Source organism: Octopus sinensis, linkage group LG2, assembly GCF_006345805.1.
Source record: "Octopus sinensis linkage group LG2, ASM634580v1, whole genome shotgun sequence".
In the NCBI taxonomy this organism is placed as follows: Eukaryota; Metazoa; Mollusca; class Cephalopoda; order Octopoda; family Octopodidae; genus Octopus; species Octopus sinensis.
The window spans coordinates 92,242,401-92,262,271 of NC_042998.1; the positions used below are offsets into that span (position 1 = coordinate 92,242,401).

Genomic DNA, 19,871 nt, shown 5'->3' on the forward strand with positions numbered 1-19,871 from the left:
GTTTATGGTCTGGCAGGTGTGGTGAGAAAGAAAAATATTAAGGAAAGTTAATTGGGTTTGGATAAAGAGGGTACCTCTAAGCTAGTTATTTCAAAAGGGTGACAACCTCTCCAATTGTGATGGAAGACGCAAAAAGGAGAAACAGTGTATCTGTGAGCCAGTGATTGCAGTATAAACCATTATAAATCAGTCAAATGTTTATATGTGTAAAGGAACAACAATCCATAGATATGAGCTACACTCCTTTGTGGATCTTAATTAACTATTTAGCATTTAAATTACTCTGTCAAATAGAATGCTTATTTATTCACATTATTAGGCATTGTCTTGTAGCTTCAACATTTCAATGATATGATTGTTTATTTATAGAATGACATTGTAGAGTAAGTGTGATAGGCCAGACTTGGCTGGTTTGAATATAAAACAGAATATTTGGGTTGGTTAAGGGGCCAGTTTAAATGCTAAAGGGTTAAGTTCTATAAAAGTTCAGTAAATTATTAGGACTGCAATATTACTTGTCCCTGAAGAGCACGAGTCTTTGTAGTATGGTATTAGTGATGTTAATTATGTGGGTTGCTATGCAAAATCATCAATGATTATGACAATTAGCATTCATTATAACTTTGGAAAGTTTTAGTTGTGCATTGCTCATGTCTCAAGAGAGTAAAGTGTACAGTCTGTTTCCTTCATATATATTATATCCTTGTACTGTTGAAAGAGATAAGGTTGTCATATCTCCCATTTAGAAATATTTTCAAGATCATTGTTAAAGGAGCTAGTGCATATCTAGAATGTAGCATTTAAGTTGCATACCAGTGACTTATGAAACGTTAAAAAGACTGGAATTATCTGTGTGTGTGTTTTATGAGAGAGGATAGCAGATGCATCAGAAAGAAGAGTGAGAAAAATTACAGAACCCAGATTTAAGAGGTATATGGTTTGGAGGAGATGGCCCTGACAGTACACATCGCAATAGTAGTGGTGCTCTTTAACAGCAAATTTTTCATCCACAATACCAAAGATTGACATAGATTAGTCTTTCATTAATTTCACTGAAGTTATTAGAGGGCAGATATTATTTATAAAAGGTACTATAAGGAATTAATCAACGAATATGACAAACTGTCCCTTTTAGCTTTGTTTCTACCTACATTCATAATTTCATCCATTGAGATGTAATTTTTCATCTCTCTCTTACATCTCATTTACTACTCAAGAATAGTAATTCATTTGAAGTCATTCATTTAAGAGTTCAAAGAAATATTTGTGTAAAAACTTAATACATTCCTATGATTTTTCATACACAGAACATCAAAAGGTGTTTCTGTTTATGAAAAAAAAAAAGAAAGTTGTTGGAAAAAGATTGTCATAGTAAAATTCCAGTTCAACTACTTTAAAGTATATAATTTTTAATTCTTAGGTTTACAAAGCTCAACCTGATTATTATTATTATTATTATTATTATTATTAAGGTGGTGAGATGATAGAATTGTTAGCACACTGGGTGAAATGCTTAGTGGTATTTTGCCAGTTGCTATGTTCTGAGTTCAGATTCTGCCAAGGTCGACTTTACCTTTCATCCTTTCGAGGTCAATAAATTAAGTACCAGTGAAACACTGAGGTTGATGTAATTGACTAGTCCCCTCCCACAAAATTTCAAGCCTTGTGCATATAGTAGAAAGGATTATTATTATTACTAAGGTGTCGAGCTGGTAGAGTTGTTAGCATGCCGGCAAAATGCTTAGCAGTATTTCATCTGCTGCTATATTTTGAGGTCGACTTTGCTTTTCATCCTTTCAGGGTTGATTAATTAAGTATCAGTGAAACATGGGTTGATGTAATTAACTAGTCCTCTTCCCCTAAATTTCGGGCCTTATGCATATAGTACATGGGTTCTCAACAAATTTTTATCTTTGAACCCCTTTGATTACTATTCTTTTCTGGTGGAACCCCATTGGTCATTCCATGTTTAAAAACTAGTTTTATAGAAACTTCTTTCAAAATTCCTGTTTTGATTTACTCACATTAACTTGTGTAAGTTGAACTATGTAAAATGTTGGAGAATGAAACCTCGCTGCTTCTTGCAATACATACCAATACAAACATCTAAAGCAAAACTTTTTCAGGGACTCATGACATACTATTGTGGATCTTCAATTTATTATTTTGTTGCATGGACCCCCCAAATTCTTATGTGAACCCTCAAGAGCCATATGGACCCCGGTTGAGAACCACTGCTATGATAGAAATGAATATTATTATTAATGCAGTGAGCTGGTAGAACCGTTAGCATGACAGGCAAAATATATAACAGCACTTAGTCTGTTTTTACATTCTGAGAGTTCAAATGCCACTAAGGTCAACTTTGGTTTTCATCTTTTTGGGGGATTGATAAAAATAAGTACTAGTTGAACATTGGCATCGGTGTAATTGACTTGCTGCTCCCTGCAAGATTCTCAACCTTGTGCCTATAGAGGAAAGGATTGTTGTTGTTATTCCATTGGTCTTCAGCTAGCTTATTCAAGAGTAGATACAAGCCATTCTTTGTCTAAAATGATATTTTCAGTTGTATTTGCTGGTACATGACATAACATGATGTGTTGAGAGGATGGAATCTTTAATTAAGAAGCCTGTTCTCTATTTAGAAATTAACTAGAGAAATAGTTTTATGAATTTAAAATAACAATGTTGATTTGGATTTTAGTTTGTATGTTTATTTCTAAATGTTTTTTTAATAGAAAATTAGATTTAATTAGTGTAAATATATATATATATATATATATATATATATATATAGATATAAAGCAGTTGTGTATGGTTTACAAAACTAATAGAATATGATTAATGTTATGAAAATAAATAAGAGCTGTGGTGTTACATTCACTGTTATCTTTAATTAAATAACATGTTACATTGATATTTTCTGTTTTGTCTCTGTTTAATGTCGTTCACATTTGCTCTATCTCTATTTCACATACTTTAGTCTCTCCACGCTCTTTTAAATAGTTTACATTTCAAAATACTCTTTTTTTTTTTTAATCTTTCTAACTGTCCCTCTATTCTTAATTTCATTTCTAATTAAGGAAAATAATTGGCAATCATTACTTTTACAAACACTTTGAACCTCTTCAACAAGTACATGGATAAGTTGTATCAAAAGTGGTTGGTTATCTCTCTTATTTAGTAATGATATGTCTTTAATATATAATTGCTAACACATTTTCATATCTGCTTCAGATAAATTCTGTTACATGATTGTGCATGCCTGTGCAGAAATGGTGAAAAAATGAGAGGAAGAAAGAGAAAGAAAGACTTATAAAGCAATATAGATAAAGCAGGAGATGACAGTAGAACATATGCTGCTATAAAAGGGGAATGACATGGGGCAGATGTTTTATGCATGCATTCTGTAGTGGACAGAAACGTTTGGTTGTAAAACAGAAAGATTAAACAACATATGTGACCAACAAGCTGAAGAGATCACAATGTTATTTTGTCTGTCACCTATGTTTCCATGCAACATCACAGATGTGATTTTATCTTGTTGCTATTAGTCTTAGTTCCTCCTCCTTATCATGGGGCAACAAGAGAATCTCCACTCAGTATGATCATGAGTTCTATTAAGAGTCTGCTTCTAGGCTGGGCCCATATCTGCTAGGTCCTCTTCTTTGTTCCTCAACTAGGTCACAACAGATCTGCCTCACATCATATGTCCTCTTACTTTCTGGTTTCTACTCAACAGAAACCTTCAGTGGCCTGTTCATGGGCATGCGAAGCACATAGCCAAAAATCTTCTGCTATCTTCTCTTTGATGCCAAGTTATTTCAGCCTGAATCTTTCCAAGACTCCTTCAGTTAGGGTGTGCCAAGAAATTTTTAGTGTGGTCCCAAGGTAATGTCTGTAAAAATCGTCTGAGCTTTTATAGATTCTGCTGTTTATTTTTTTTTTGTCATAGCAAGCATGGCTGTGTGGTTAGAAGTTTGCTTCCCAACCACATGGCTTAGGGATCAGTCCTATTGCATGGTCACCTGGGAAAGTATCTTCTGCTACAACCCCAGGCCAGCTGGACTCGTGATTGAATTTGGTAGATGGAAACTGAAGAAGTCCATTGTGTGTGTGTGCTTGTGTTTGTGCTATTGTTTGTCCCCTCCACTGCTTGACAACTGTGTTTGTGTGTTTACATCTCTAATTTAGTAGTTTGGCAAAATAAAGCAGTACCAAGCTTATTAAAAAATAAAAAAACAAGTACTGGGGTTGATTCATTTGACTAAAAATTTTCAAGTCAGTGCTGCAGCATGGCCACAGTCTAATAACTGAAACAAGTATGAGATACAAGTTAAGATTTCCGCAGACATAGGTTGCTGTTGGCATACCCAAAGACATACAGAGTATTTTTAGTGCATAGTTTAAACAAATTTAATAGGAAAGAAAATAAAACAGTAGGTCCTTTATTGATGGAGCATATAGTGAGCCTATATAATTTTAGTTTTTTTTTATATAAGCATCAATTCTTTTCTTTTCCTTTCTATTATCATTTATAATTTCAAAGCCACTCAGTTCCTTATCTGTTCATGTACCAAATCTGCTTGTTAGACTTGTAGTTTGTAATCTGTTGTCTACAGCCAAAAACAAATTTCATTATAGTAAAATAAATTTAATTCACTGACAATATATATATTTATGGTGTCTTGTATAGTTCTGTATCATTCTGCAGTCAAATAACCTTCTGCTGTCATCTTTACTTCTTTTCTTTTCTTTTGCTGTTCATAAAATATAAGTAATGTGTTTGATTCAGTTGTTATACTTTTCCCAAAATAACCTTTTGTCAATGTTAAGAAAGTATTACTGTTGCTCTTCTCTCTCTGTTGCCACCTCAAATGCCTCCTACTTCATCAACATCATTATCAACATTAGTACCACCATCACCACCACTACAATGATCACTCTCCTCATTATTTCTCTTGCTAATATTATCATTAATATTCAACAGTTATTTTTCTTCAAGTTCCCATGGTTAGTCTGGTTTGAACACTACTATTCTTTAATAAATACTTTCCACAACAATCGCTGACAGTCAAATAGCTGTTTCAGTATATTTTGTAAATTTTTGCTTTATTCCCACATCTCTATTCTATATATAAATCTTTTAAACAGGTGGACTCCAGATAGAATATCTTTATAGTTCTGTTTTAGAAGTTTCCCTTTCTCTGTAATCTAGTTACACTAGGCACTTATTTCATTTGCATCATCAGCCATGTAATATTCTCATGTGATTTTCTTACCCAATTTCATTATTATCACATTTCTTAAATATTTCTGTTTGCTGTGTTCCTTTCCAACACAGATGTATGAAAAATAAAAGTCTAATAAAGTCTTACTTATGTTGTCACTCTTCACTAAATATATCTCCCATTGTAATGTTACACCATATTTCTTTGACATACTTCCCTAAATATAGTTCTGTTCTAAACTTCACTCTTTGACACTCCTCTCTAAATATATCTGTATATTCGAACCTTACTAGTAGCTCATAGGAATTTCATTTTTGCCAGCTTTACTTCCAGTATGTTTTGATCTAGAAATTGTTTATCAGTGACTAATGTAACTTGACATAATAAGTGAAAAGACATGCATTTAATATCCTCCTTTTCAGTCAATGGACTTCCTTTCAAGGGTTAAGCTGATCCCATCGACCTCAGTGGGTCTAGGACATCTACCCCTGGTGGGGTGGTAATTGTCCTAGGGGGTAGTTGTCATGGGTGGGGAGAATTGTCCTAGTGGGGTAATTATCCTGGTATGGACCCCAGTCTTAGTCTGGTATTTAGCTTTTTGATCTGTATTTGTCAAATTGCTAATAACTTAGCAATTGACTCAACATCAGTTACACTTTTCAAAGACACATCAAATTTTATATAGACATACGTCATCACCATCAAAATTTTTACATTGACTTTTCCATGCTGGCATGGGTTGGACAATTTTTTTTGTTTTTGAGGTAGTGTTTAGTAACCAGATGTCCTTCCTGTGACCAACCCTCTTTGTTGCCTCTTATAACATGGAGATGCTGTGTATCTATTCTAAAGATGGGATACACCAGTAATGTGTGTGTGCATGTGCGTGCACTGGTTTTCTGCATTTTCTGTCTATGAACTTCAACTCAAGATGGTATTGGTAACCCCCAAGGCGACTTTAGAAGTATGTGGTTGTGAAGTGAACTTTTTAACCTCAGGGCTATGTAAAACATAAAACAATATTTTTATGTCACTTTATCTCTCTTCATACATATGGATACTTTTAATTGATTACACCCCATTGCAAAGTATTTGGTTTAGAACTTAGGCCTGAAAGAGAACATCTTCCCACCTGTTTCTGAAACTCTGAAAAGAATCATAGGCACAGAGCTTCCTCTCATGACTAACCTATAAAAAATGTTTAAAAAATACAAGTATACTTCAAAGTTTACTTTTGTTCTGAGTAATATTTTGATTTTTCTGTCTCAGTATCTCCTGTGTTGGTTTTATACATCTTTTAAAAATGTAGTTAAGAAGTTTGCTTCTCATTCACCATGTTTTGGATTCAGTCCCACTGCACAGCACTTTGGGCAAGTGATTCTCCTGTAGCTCAGGGTCAGTCAATGCCTTTTGTGTAAATTTGATAGATGGAAACTGTATGAAGCCTGTTATGTGTGTGTGCATGCTAGTATTTATATCCCATCCACTTCGCATGAAAATAAAATCCATTGTGTGGTAAAGTTTATTGCCATGTCCCTGTTTATAAATCATCTGCTGGCTCTACACTTTCGAATATGTATGGTGTAAGAGACCTCTTACTTGAAAACAGGAAATGGTTAATGATAGAAAGGGCACCCAGTTGTAAAATATTGCTCAAATAATACATTATATTCATATAACCCTTGCTAGTATGGAAAAATTGATGTAAAATAATGAATGATAAATTACACCAAGCCATCAACAAATAGTGGAGGTGCATGACTTAGTGGTTAGGTTGTTGTACTCATAATCATAAGATTGTGGTTTTGATTCCTGGACTGGGCAATGTGTTGTCTTCTTGAGCAAAACATTGCTCCCGTCCATTCAGATTGTTAAGTGAGTAATCCTCTGATAGACTGGTATCCTGTCCAGGAAGGAATATATACCCCAGAGAAACTGGGAAACTGGCCCTATCATCCTTAGAGAGTAATGTGGATTACCCAAGCCATCAACAAAGAAAATGTAGGTTCACTCTTCACTAGGCTCACTCTTCACTAGGCTCTTATAAATTTCTTTTATATTGATTTTGCATATTGGTACAAAAACACTAAAATCGTGGTTTCACATTCTGGGTAGATGTCATTGAGTTGGCTTTCAGTGAGTATATTTCACTGTTCACTTTGTTCCCCATTGTATGCATTTCACTTGGTTTGTTGTTTGGTGGTTAGCCTTCAGTCAGCTGAACAAAGACATTCCTGCTCTGACAATCCTATTTTTATTTGGAGGCACATTCATTATAGAACTACATTGTAAAATGTTTACTGGTGGTCAGTGATTTGAGGAGACTTGAGAATAACTCTTAATACTTTCTTCATGGGCTCATTTATGATACAAAATTTGATTTGTGTAAACACTACTAAGCTGTCAGCCTGGCTATGTAGTAAGAAGTTTTCGTCCCAGCTGCATAGTTTTTGGTTCTGTCTCACTGGGGCAGGTGTTTTTAACTAACTCTGACCCAACCAAAGCCTTATGAGTGGATTTGCTAGAGGGAAACTGAAAGAAACTCTTCATGCATACAGATATGCACACAAGTGTGTTGTGCATGCATATGTTACTGTCTCCTTTTCTTGATAGCCACACAATAATTGTAAATGAGTGTCACTGTTGTTATGCAAGCACTGTCCTTCATTTTCAATCTTCCATGAAAACATCTGGTCATGGGGAAATATTACCTTGCTTGGAAATGAGTAAGGGTTGGTGACAGGAAGGGCATCTAGCTGTAGAAAATCTTCCCCAATGAATTCTGTCCAAACCCTGCAAGTATAGAAAAGTGGACATTGAAATGATGATGGATGACCTCACTAACATTTCTTAGCGCTTAGCTCTAATACATTTATAGAAACTCAATATCAATTGTAGCTGACTCATATTACTTCCTAAAACAACTATACCTCATATTATGTGATATATTTGTTTTACAGTTGTTTCAATGTATTGTCTATTTCATATTGATTCACATGATAAATATTTTCCTACTTCACTATGTAATTTGAATCTTGGTAAGTTTTGAGTAGTTAGCATGATAATGTTTATTTTATAGCTATGTGTAATCTGATTGTCTTGTGCTTTTCATATTTTTAATAGACCCCTATCATATAATCTCTTAAAATATTTATTATATAAAAAAAAAGAGCAAAAGAAAAAAATCTGAATATCATTGGAGTTGCAATAATTAAGATATATGTTGACTGTTTTGTCTGTAGAATTCATATTTAATCACTAACGGTCTGTACTAGTTTTTTTTTTATTTCTTGGTTTCAATCAGAATTTGCAGGAGAATTGATTTTGTGGTAATGTGCCAAAATGGCATATGACTTGTAATTAAATGGTTTTTAATTTAATGATTGACCTCTCACCTATAAAACTAGGAAAACATTATTCTATACTCAGATTAATTCACATGTTTTTTTTTATATTTAAAAACAATATTCTAAAATATCCATCCATCTTCCATTCATGGATTATGTGAGTGAGTGAGCTGTACCTAAAATGTGGATACATGGATCCAATTTTCAAATATTATGTATAATGTTTCAGAACAAATAGTTGAACAGTTACCGTGGAACAATATTAGCATAATATTCTTAGAAGTAAGTGCTGGTTGTAATATTTTTGTTGTAGTTGTCTTGATGTTCATCCCTGTCCCTTCTTTTAATTCAATTAAAGGACATTGCATACCTCCCATGAGAAACAACTTAATATCTCTTAGAATTTTTCTAATAATCCTTTTGCTTTTGCATACTAATGAGCTAATATTTTTTTAGATTTATAATAAAATAGTTTTATAATATGTAAACAATTTTGTTTACTTAAAATTGAGATCACACACACACACACACGCACACACAATGGTTATTCATCATAGCTAAGGACATCATGTAGTGGATGTCATAATGAGCATAACCCTTAAATAGAGAGAAAAGGTTTGCATGAATGCTTGTGCCGAACAAGCAAAAAGTAAAAAATACCTTGTTTTTCTTAATGGCAATTTTTATACTTCTTTTTACTTTATATAAGTACAAAAACTATGAAAATATTTTAAATCTCTTTTATTATAAAAAAAATAAAGACAAAAGGGCAATAAAATCATTTGAGTATAAATTGATTTGGGACTCTCCTGTTATCAAACGAATGTAAAAATTGAGTAAAATTGATGCACTTTTTCAACTCAGAGTTAGTCGAAGCATCACTTTCTTTTGCACTGTGCTATCTAGAGTATCATCTTTATCATATTCTTCATCTAATGAAGGAAAGTCAGTAAAAATTTCTTTTATTGCTGCATAAATATTCATTTGCAACTTGATTTTTCCCCTCGATATGGGCCATTTATGTTTAGGTGCATTTGACAAAAGATATGCCTGGGTGTCAATTGATAATCGTTGTATCTGTCTAAAATTTTTGAAACATCAATTGATGTCATCCACTGTTCTCTAATGAAATATCAATTGATGATGCCTGTCATTTAAGGGTTAATGTAGAATCAGTTGTTGCACAAAAACCATAATAATGTACTAATTGTAGTTTGAACTACAGGAGGCAGAATCAAAGAATAGAGGCAGTCTTAGATGCTTGAGCAACTCAAGTTTAAGTGTGATTCACTTGGATCTATAGGTTGTAGAGAACTCAGCACTGCAAAATAACAAGTCCCATGATAATTTGTTTGTATTTTTACTTGTGGTTTTGTTTCTTATAGATTAGGTGATTTTGAATCATGGTCTTAATGCAGTACTGCTGACTGGATACAAACTGTCGGTCTCTCAGCTGGTTGCAGAGTGTTCTTTCAACTCGGCTGTTTGCCATATAGTAGAAAACAGATTAAGAAGGTCATGGGAAGATTTGGTGAGGTTTGAACCCGGAGTTTCAAACCTCATGAAGGAGATAAGCATTGTGTTGAAGCAAACTATTTCAAGTCATGCCAACACAAAGAAACAACCATAAAATGCTGTTGATAATGACATGCATGCAATTAGAGATATGTAAATGGAGAATCCACTTTCCATGCTGGCATGGGAGGATGGGTCATGACAGACCAATTCAGGACTCTCATGGACATCTCACACATTTTATTTTTTACCATAGTTTCTAATTCTCTCTCTTTCTGTATGTCTGAATATATATATATATATATATATAATAAATAATATTAGGGTAATAATTAGTGGTTTGGACTTTAACTATTCTTTCTAGCATAATGGATTCCTATGATGGAATGTGTTTAAATGTACACTGTATTTTATATATATATATATATATATATATATATATAAATTATACTTACATATACACAAACAAACAATAAATAACAGTGCAGATAATTATACTAATTATTATAGCTATTATTCATTTCCAACTGTAGGTATTCGTGATCATTGTATTGATTATTGCGTCTGGTGTGTTGCTTTTAGTTTCGTTAGTCCAACATTTGTGTGTTTTCAATGTAATGTCATGATTCTAATTTTTATGTTTTCCTGTCATTTTATTTTTATTTAAAATTATTACTGTCATTTGTTCCTTGTTAAAGTATTTTCCCCGTTATTAAAATACAAGATTAATACTTCATATTCAAAAGATTTATTTTGGCATGTGAAAATGTCTTGTATTACATAATTATTTTGTTCAATTGTCTTTATTTAATATTCTTGTAGAGATATATGAAGAGACACAAGAATGATGCAAGTGCTGCTTCACAGTATTTTGTTTTCTATTCCATAGCTTTGAGTTCAAGCCCTGCTAGATTTGATTTTGTCTTTCATTTATCTATTTATCTGTCCATAATTAAAATATTCATCAGTAGACTTTACCATTTATCAAAACATTGTGTCCAGAGTCTAACAAACATAAATCCGTATAATAGGAACATTGTTATTAATACCAGTGAGTGATATACATGTCATTGCCATGTGTTGTACACCTGCAATGCATTGATGACATTACAATGGAAGTCTTCTTGACTAAGTGCAAGTTCTTCCATATCGGATGAAGCTATAGTGTCACTCATAGTGCGTTTTTATTAAAAATATTGGAGTGGTTTGCCATTGCCTTCCCATCTTGGTTGGCTGTTGGCCCACAAGGAGTTCATCTGCCCTTCAGCAGGTCTTGCATTTAGTCCTGCTGGTTGTCCAAACATTCTCCTCTTAAGAGGAGTAAACTACTCAAGTGGAGGAGCTGATCACCTGACCATGCAACAAGTAGTACTTTTTCACCTGATACTAGTAGCAGGTGTCACCAGCATGTGATGAAATCCCTGACCTGACCTGACCAAAGATATACATGTACAGTGGCCATACAATGATAATATAGATGAAAGGTACACAGGAAATATGACTGTATTTTGACTGCAAATATAAGATAATTGGTGTAAATGTTATTTCCATCTAAATATGGTAACAAAGTCTTGTTGAACAAAAAGTCATCTTTGAACTGACTCAAATTCAGTTTTGAATTTTTGGTTGCAGTCTTTTTATTTGGATTGTTTGTATCTTTGAAAATATATATGCATCATATTTAATTTTTTACTTTGTTCTAAATTGAGGTCATCAGTGCTTACATGAAAGAAAAAAAAAAATTAATTGGCATGAGGCCAGCTGTGTGGTTGAGAAGCCTTCTTTGCAACGATATGGTTCTAGATTAAATTCCACTACACAGTACCTTAGACACTTATGTCTTTTCACTGTAGTCTTTGGTTGATCAATTTCTTGTAAATGGAATTTGGTTACCAGAAATTTCAGTAGCCTATCATGTGTGCACATACAGGTATCTTTAGTCATACAGCTAAGATGTCTACAAACCATAAAAAAGTATTGTTTATTTGAATGTTGTTTGTGTGTGTATTCTGGTGTAAACTGGTGTACTGTGTTTGCCTCCCTTTATGTCAAATGATAATTTAACCATTCAATAAATAGGTACCTGACTGAAAAAAGAACTACACTCAATGCGATTGACTTAGGTCTTTGAAAGTAGTGCCTCAGTATTACATGGCCCAATGGCCACAGTGTCAGGCTCACAGTTATTAAATGCAGCTTCAAAAACATGGATTAGGTTGCGCATTGTGTTCTTGGGCAAAACTCTTAATTTCACATTAGTCTACTCTGCTGAAATTACTGCTAAGTACTGGTGCAGCCCTCTCTCCTGTCATGCCCTGTTTGTTCTGCCAGGTCGTTTGTAGGGTGGGAGGGCTCAGAGAGTGTTTATATTATCTCTCAGATACATAGGCACTGAAAACAATTTAGTAAAAGCATGGTACCATATCATACTCATAGATAGAATTAGCTCAGACATGCTTCATACTTTGGGTTACTATAACTCATTTGAGTAAAGAGTTACTGTGTGCAGAGGTATATCCAGGTGTAAGTGGTTTATCTGGAATTTGTTGGGGGAATTCATCCAAGAACTTATTTGAATGTTACAAGATCCTTTTCTTTTACATATCCTGGCATATGTTAGAGAGAGCAGGGCCAATTGAACTGAAATAATAGTTGTCTTAAGGTGGCGAATTGGCAGAAACATTAGCATGCTGGACGAAATGCTTAGCGGTATTTCATCTGCTGCTATGTTCTGAGTTCAAATTCCACCGAAGTAGACTTTGCCTTTCATCCTTTCGGGGTTGATTAAATAAGTACCAATTATGCACTGGGGTCAATATAATCGACTTAATCCGTTTGTCCTTGTTTGTCCTGTCTGTGTTTAGCCCCTTGTGGGTAGTAAAGAAATAGGTATTTCATCTGTCTTTATGTTCTGAGTTCAAATTCCACTGAGATTAACTTTGCTTTTCATCCTTTCTGGGTCGATAAATTAAGTACCAGTTGCATACCGGGGTTCAATCTAAATGACTAGCCCCCTCCCCTCAAAATATTTCAGTCCTTTTGCCTAGAGTAGTAAAGAATAATAGTTCTGTCTTAATGTTGTGATGTGAAACATGCACAATTTTTGTAAAGGACAGATGACAGTAGGGACCAAGCCTTCAGTGAATTTTGAAGTTGATGCTGACATCATTTGGGCAATGTCAATGGAATATTTTCCATATCACACAACTAATATAGCACTCATTGGAAGGAACATATTTTGAGCTTCTCAAGCTGATCCCTGTAATCAAGACCTGTTACATCTATTATTTTAATATTTTGTCTTTTTGTGATTGCTCTCTGGGGTGCTTCAATTATAGCTTTAAGTTATTTTAGGTTTTCTTTAATAGACCTAAAATTTGTTTTTCATACTTTAAAAATTTTTTTAGATTCTGATACACACCATTAATGTTACAGTTAGTAAATGAAATCTCTCTATCTGCTAATGCAAAGATTTATCAATCTGCAAACATTTATTGATTACTTGGGCATTCCGGCACAAAATTCTACAACGCTTTCAGATTTGAATACATTTTTTTCCTTTTTAGAATGTGACAAATGTTTGTTTCCTTTTCATGGAAGCTATGATGCCTAAAATCCCAATCAAATTACATAAAATGGATAAAAATTGACTACAAAAGTTAGTGAAAAGTGGTTTGCACACAAATCTTTAGAAATCTCAAAGTGAAGGAACAAAGAATAGGTAAAATAATAACAGAAATAAAACTGTTTCACATTTCAAAACAAATATTTACTTTCATCATAATATATATGGGGGGAGAGGGGAGAGAAAAATCAAAAAGTTTTGCAGTGTTTTCTTTTATATCAGAATGCATGTGGGTGTATGTATACACACACACACATCTAGAGCCAAAGTTGAGTGATTATAAATTTATACTCTACTGAATGTATTTTATATTGACTTAATGTTGGATTCTACATTAAAAAAAAAACCCCTCATTAACATACTTGTAAGTAATTTTATGAATATAACTGTATATATCTGTATGAATATATCACCCAATTTTTTTCAATGAGTCTTTATTTAAAACTATTTGTGGAAGTATATGTATGTACATATTGGAGTACAGATTTTTTTTTCCATCTTGATGTTGATCTAAAGCAAGGTATGTGATAGATTTTGTTGATAATGATTATGAACCATGGGATTGGAATGCAGAATACAGAAATGACATAAACCTGTTTAAAAATGAAAACTGACAATGCAAAAATGCTTTCTGTTATATATATATATATTTGTATTTCTTGGTTTTTATGACATAAACTGGATGAATTGTATGTATTTTTAAAGTTAAGAATTTTATACGTGTTCTGTATTTCTCTCTATTATAGAAGTTCTTGGAAATAGATTTTTAATGCACAGAAAAATAACTTATTGGGTAAAATTTCATATACATTGTATATTTCTGTTTCTTGTTATTATTAGTCAAGTCTTTGAATTTCTTTGTGTCACACTTTCTGGCATTAATATTGGTGAATTGTTTCCTTTCATTTAATTTTAGGTTAGATTCTGTTGGGCTTTGTGTCTTGCTCACTATACTTCAAACCTTAATTGTACTTTTTTATTATAAAATGTGTTTCTTTCTTCAACTATTTAATATTTTAGAGTACCGTATTTGATGGCATATAAGACACACTTTTTAAAAATAAGTCTCAAAAAAATTCACCCATCTTCTGTTTGTGAAGCTGAGCTACCCATAAGTTCATGTTGACTCTGACACTATTATAGGTTATTTTTAATACTGATGGTCTCTTCTATTTAGTTTCACTGCCTTTTTTTTTTTTTTTTTGCTATAACCAAAGTACTTTCGTAATGTATTGCTAGATTGCTGTAAATATTTGTTTCAAAATTTGGAACAAGGCTGGCCGGTTTGTGGGAGGGGACTAAGCTGATTACATCGACCCTGCTGCTCAATTGATATTTATTTTATCAATCCTGAAAGGATGTAAAGCAAAATTAATCTCGGTGGAATTTGAACTCAGAACTTTAAGATGAACAAAATGCTGCTAAACATTTTGCCTGACATAACAATTCTGCCAGCTTGCTATATTTGGATTGCTTTAAATATTACATGTTTTAATTCAATAAAAATCATTTTTTACTTGGAAATGCTCTGCCGAAGTTGGGTTGTATCTAATATGCTCATGCATCTTTTACAACATCAAATATAGTAAGTCAAACATATAAGATTGCTATTCAGGTGCAGACATGGTTATGTGGTTAAAAAGTTTGTGTTGTAACTGCATGGTTTCAGGTTCAGTCTTAAGAGCTTTACTGCAAGACACAGGAAAGCCAGCAGTTGTCCAGGGAAGGCAGGTGCTAGTCAGAACCTGAACAAATGCCACAAGATATCATATCTAATGCTTTAACAACTCTAGTTCACTGTTCTGGACTGATGCTTTTATTTATCAACTCTGAAAGGATGAAGGCCAAAGCTGACCATGGTGAGATTTGAACTCAGAGTGGAGAGAGTTGAAACAAATAGCACATTGCATAAAGAATCCTGTTCATTGCTCTGACAACTTTCCCAATTAGCTACCTTCATATAAATAACTAATATTTTAATAGTAGACTGTATTAGTTTAATTATAAGTTAATTATAGGTTTCCTATATGACTGTGTGATTAAGAAGTTTGCTTCCAAACCACACAGTTTCAGGTTCAGTCCCACTGTGTAGCACCTTAGGCAATTGTCTTGGGTTGACCAAAGCCTTGTTAGTAGATTCAGTAAATAAGAACTGAAAGAATCCTGTTGTGTGTGTATGTGTGTGTGTGTGTGTGTGTGTGTGTGTGTGTGTGTGCCTGCGTGTACACACACACATATATACACATGCGAGTATATAAAATGTGTGTGTGTTTGTATGTTTGTCTCCTTGTTTTGATACTGATAGTTGTAAATGAATGTCACTGTCACAGAAGCATTTCCAATATTCTGCAAGAAAGACATATCTAGCTATGGGGAAATATTACCTAGCTCAGACACAGGTAAAAAATAACTAAAGTAAAGGCATCAAGCCATAGAAAATCTGTCACAATAAACTCTATCTAATGTATGCAAGCATGGAAAAGTGGATGTTAGAACAAAGATGATGTTATATAGCCATAAATTTCTTTCTTTCTTTCTTTTCTTTTACTTGTTTCAGTCATTTGACTGTAGCCATGCTGGAGCACCACCTTTAGTCGAGCAAATCGACCCCAGGACTTATTCTTTGTAAACCTAGTACTTATTCTATCGGTCTTATTTACCGAACTGCTACGTTACAGGGATGTAAACACACCAGCATCGGTTGTTAAGTGATGTTGGGGGAAGGGGGGCAAACACACACACACACACACATATATATACATATGGCAGGCTTCTTTCAGTTTCCGTTTACCAAATCCACTCACAAGGCTTTGGTCAGGCTGAGGCTATAGTAGAAGAAACTTACCCAAGGTGCCACGCAGTGGGACTGAACCTGGAACCATGTGGTTGGTAAGTAAGCTACTTACCACACATGATAGGTAATGAGCAAAAAATGAAGACAAAATGAGAGGGACAAGTTTTAACAAAGGCATGATGAGTATAACAGCTAAAAGGAAAGAAAAGAGCTTTCATGTTTTTGGAATTTAGTCTTTCATCAGGAAAAAGAACTGGTGGAAAGGTGATGGGAGATGAAGAAAGAAAAAGAGAAAAAGCAAGTGGAGATTTGGTTCTGTGGAGGAGGAGAAGAAGGGGTAGCATATGAATGTGTCTTTTGTATGTTCTGTATTCAACTTTGGCCTTTATCCTTTCAGTTTGAAAATATATATACCAGCAATATACTGATGTTGATTCAATTACTTGTGTTCTAATCTTATTGCTAGTCAGAAGTAATAAAATATTTTGTGTATTTAATTTCCAGTTCCTTTTCAATATTTGCTGCACTGTGGGGGTTAGTTTCAGTTTCCCACTTGTCAAGAATCCATAAAATATGGGGTTTAGGTAATTTGTTTCAGATAATTGGATAGTTTTTTTGCTAACTTCAACTTTTCAAAAGAATATAGATTATTCGATCTGTTACAGAACATTGTTGAAAACACTACAACTTCTGTTTATAGCTATTTAACTTTACTTCAACATATTTAGAGACATTTTAAAGATATTTTGGTTTAAACCCTTATTTGCTTTGTTATTTCCAGAGGATTATAAGCCAACACCTCCACTGCCTCCCAAGAAGCCTCAAGTTGATATCCCACTGCATGACATTGATGTAAGCGAAGGCGCTACCAATGTTGAATTGAGGTGCAAGTTTTCAAGTAAATATTACCTTTCTTTCTACATTAATTTCTAATTTGCAGAGATACAACACTGATAATGTATCTGAATGTTGCATCCACACACACACATGTGTATGTGCGTGTGAAACTATTTTATGTTAATAACTAATTCAACTGTATTATATTAATAACACAGTGTATTAGCATCATAACAATTTTCTTTCAGATTGTTCCTTTGAAGATTTTGTTACAGTTTATTTCTTATTTAAAAATTATTCGTGTAAATTTGCTTCTGTGTGTCTATGTGAGAAATAACTGTAATTATTGACAGTTTGAAGTGATTGATTGAATATGTTAGCTTTATCACACCACATTTGGAGTTTAAACTCTCCAGCATTTAAACTGACCATATCCATTTTATTTTTGCTATTAACTGTCCTCACGACCCCCCTTCGTATCTACAATGGGGCCATGAATTATATGATGAAAATCCAGAGTTATTCATGGTCAGTGAATTTTTAATAGATGCAAAGGTAGTTTATCAATTCACAAATTGATATCTACGAAATAATCATAGTTTCTGATTTTTTAATGCTAAAAACCTTCCTGACAACCGTCTTTGTAATCCCCAAAAATATCATAATGGTTGGTCCAGCCGACTGGCCGTGAAAAGGGGAAAAGACAAAGAGATAGACAGACAGACATAACACCCATTATAGTAAGATATGATGAATCATTAGAATTGTAATACTCTACAACAAATCCTGATTGCAACAAGATATTTCAGAGCACACCCTGTATCTATTTTTCTACAGATTACAGAAATTAATGACAAATAATTATAATATATTCCAATATAGGAAGCATATTCCCTTTTTGAAAGAAATGTCCTGAACATGTTTCAAGAGTAAGTGTAATAAGTCTTGCTAATAAGGAACATTTCTGTGATATAAACTAAGTATTTTGCTCAACTGTTCAATATTTCTTTTTCTGTTCTTTAACCATTCTAAATACCTTGCAGCCCATAGGAACCAACATAATTTAAATACCTGTTGAAAATAGCTTGGTTCTAATCTATTTTCTCTTTGTATTTTACACTTCCTTCATTTCAACTTGCTGGTGGGATAATTTAGAGTTAGAGAAGTTGATTAATCTTTAGAAAAGTTACCAGTCGTTATCGATTAGAAAAGAGTTGATTATTATTTTGTTGGGAAGGAGAAAAAAAAGAAATGATTTGGTAGTTTGTAGTTCAATGTAGCATTCTGGGCATGTTTCATCCTGTTTCTGATACTGGCATTTTCAGGAAGAGAAGCAGCTGACTAACTTTTAGATGCTAATTTATTGGTAACAAACTCTTTCGTGTTCTCAGAAAACTCATGCATTGTACAGAATAACAATAAATTAAATTAAACTGAGGTTTTTCTTTTGTTTGCTTTCTTGCTATATGATATTCTTACTGGGTATTGAAATTTAATGGTGACTACTTAAGAAGTGGAAACTTTGTTAGTAGAGTACGTGAATACTTTGCCATCATATGTTTCCTTCCAGCCTTTTTATATTGAGTTTAAATTATGGATTAGTAAAAGGCTTTAAAACTTTGAAACTTCAAAATGTTAATTTAATTGCTTTTCTTTTATTTATAATTTCTTTCAATAATATGATCAAAATCTTCATTTTATCTTTTCCTTAGATGTAAGTTCTGTCAATTGGTTCAAAGATGGGAATAAACTGCCTCCAAGTCAAGATATCAAATCTACATTTGATGGCTTTAATGCAGTTCTTGTACTAAAGAATGTTACACCAAATGCTATTGGGTGTTATGAATGTATTGCTATATCATCAAAGAAAGAAGAAGTTCAAACATGTTGTGTTCTTACTGTTCAATGTAAGTCTGTGGTCGAAAATGCTTATCGAAAGATGAGTTGCATTTTCTGTTTGTATTTTTTTTTCTTTTAGTGGAGTGGTGGCAGTGAAAAGATTTGATGAAATGCTGAATTAATTTGATCTAATTCGTTTATTTTGCAACAATATAACACAAAGATAAAGAACTTATTTTCTTACTGTAATTTGCTATTAAAGTGGTTTTAGGACCGTGGCATATACTATTCGAATATTAATTCTTTTATGATTAGCTCAAGCATTATCAGTATTTTCTTTAAAGTTATTTTGCTTGTTTTTGATGATGATGATGATGATATATTATATGTGTGTGTGTGTGTGTGTCTGTCTTAACTGCCTTGAATTCATTTTTTATACTCTTTTTCACTATTCCAAGTTTGATAATTATATTGTGTTTATAGACAGCTTAACTTACTCAGAAAAATGTAGTTTTGAGTGAGATATTTCATTTCTTTAAGTCTCCAATTTTGAATATACTAAACTACACTGTTGAGTATTAAGAATTTTGCTGAGGACTTTTCCATAAAATTTGTTTTGCATTTCATTAAGTTTTCTGTCATATTTTGATTTACTTATAACTGCATTTTTAGATGGATCCTAC

At 33.2% G+C, this 19,871-nt stretch overlaps 1 protein-coding gene across 6 annotated transcripts in view; it reads left to right on the top strand.

The window, feature by feature from the left end:
- Nucleotides 1-19,871, top strand: part of LOC115229261 (myosin light chain kinase, smooth muscle) — a 137,444-nt gene that overhangs the window by 68,139 nt on the left and 49,434 nt on the right. For all 6 annotated transcript variants that reach the window (XM_036515486.1, XM_029799653.2, XM_029799666.2 and 3 more), the window contains exons 6-7: nucleotides 17,294-17,410; nucleotides 19,062-19,256. In XM_036515486.1, the coding sequence (XP_036371379.1) occupies nucleotides 17,294-17,410; nucleotides 19,062-19,256 (312 nt within the window). The remainder of the gene's footprint in view (nucleotides 1-17,293; nucleotides 17,411-19,061; nucleotides 19,257-19,871) is intronic.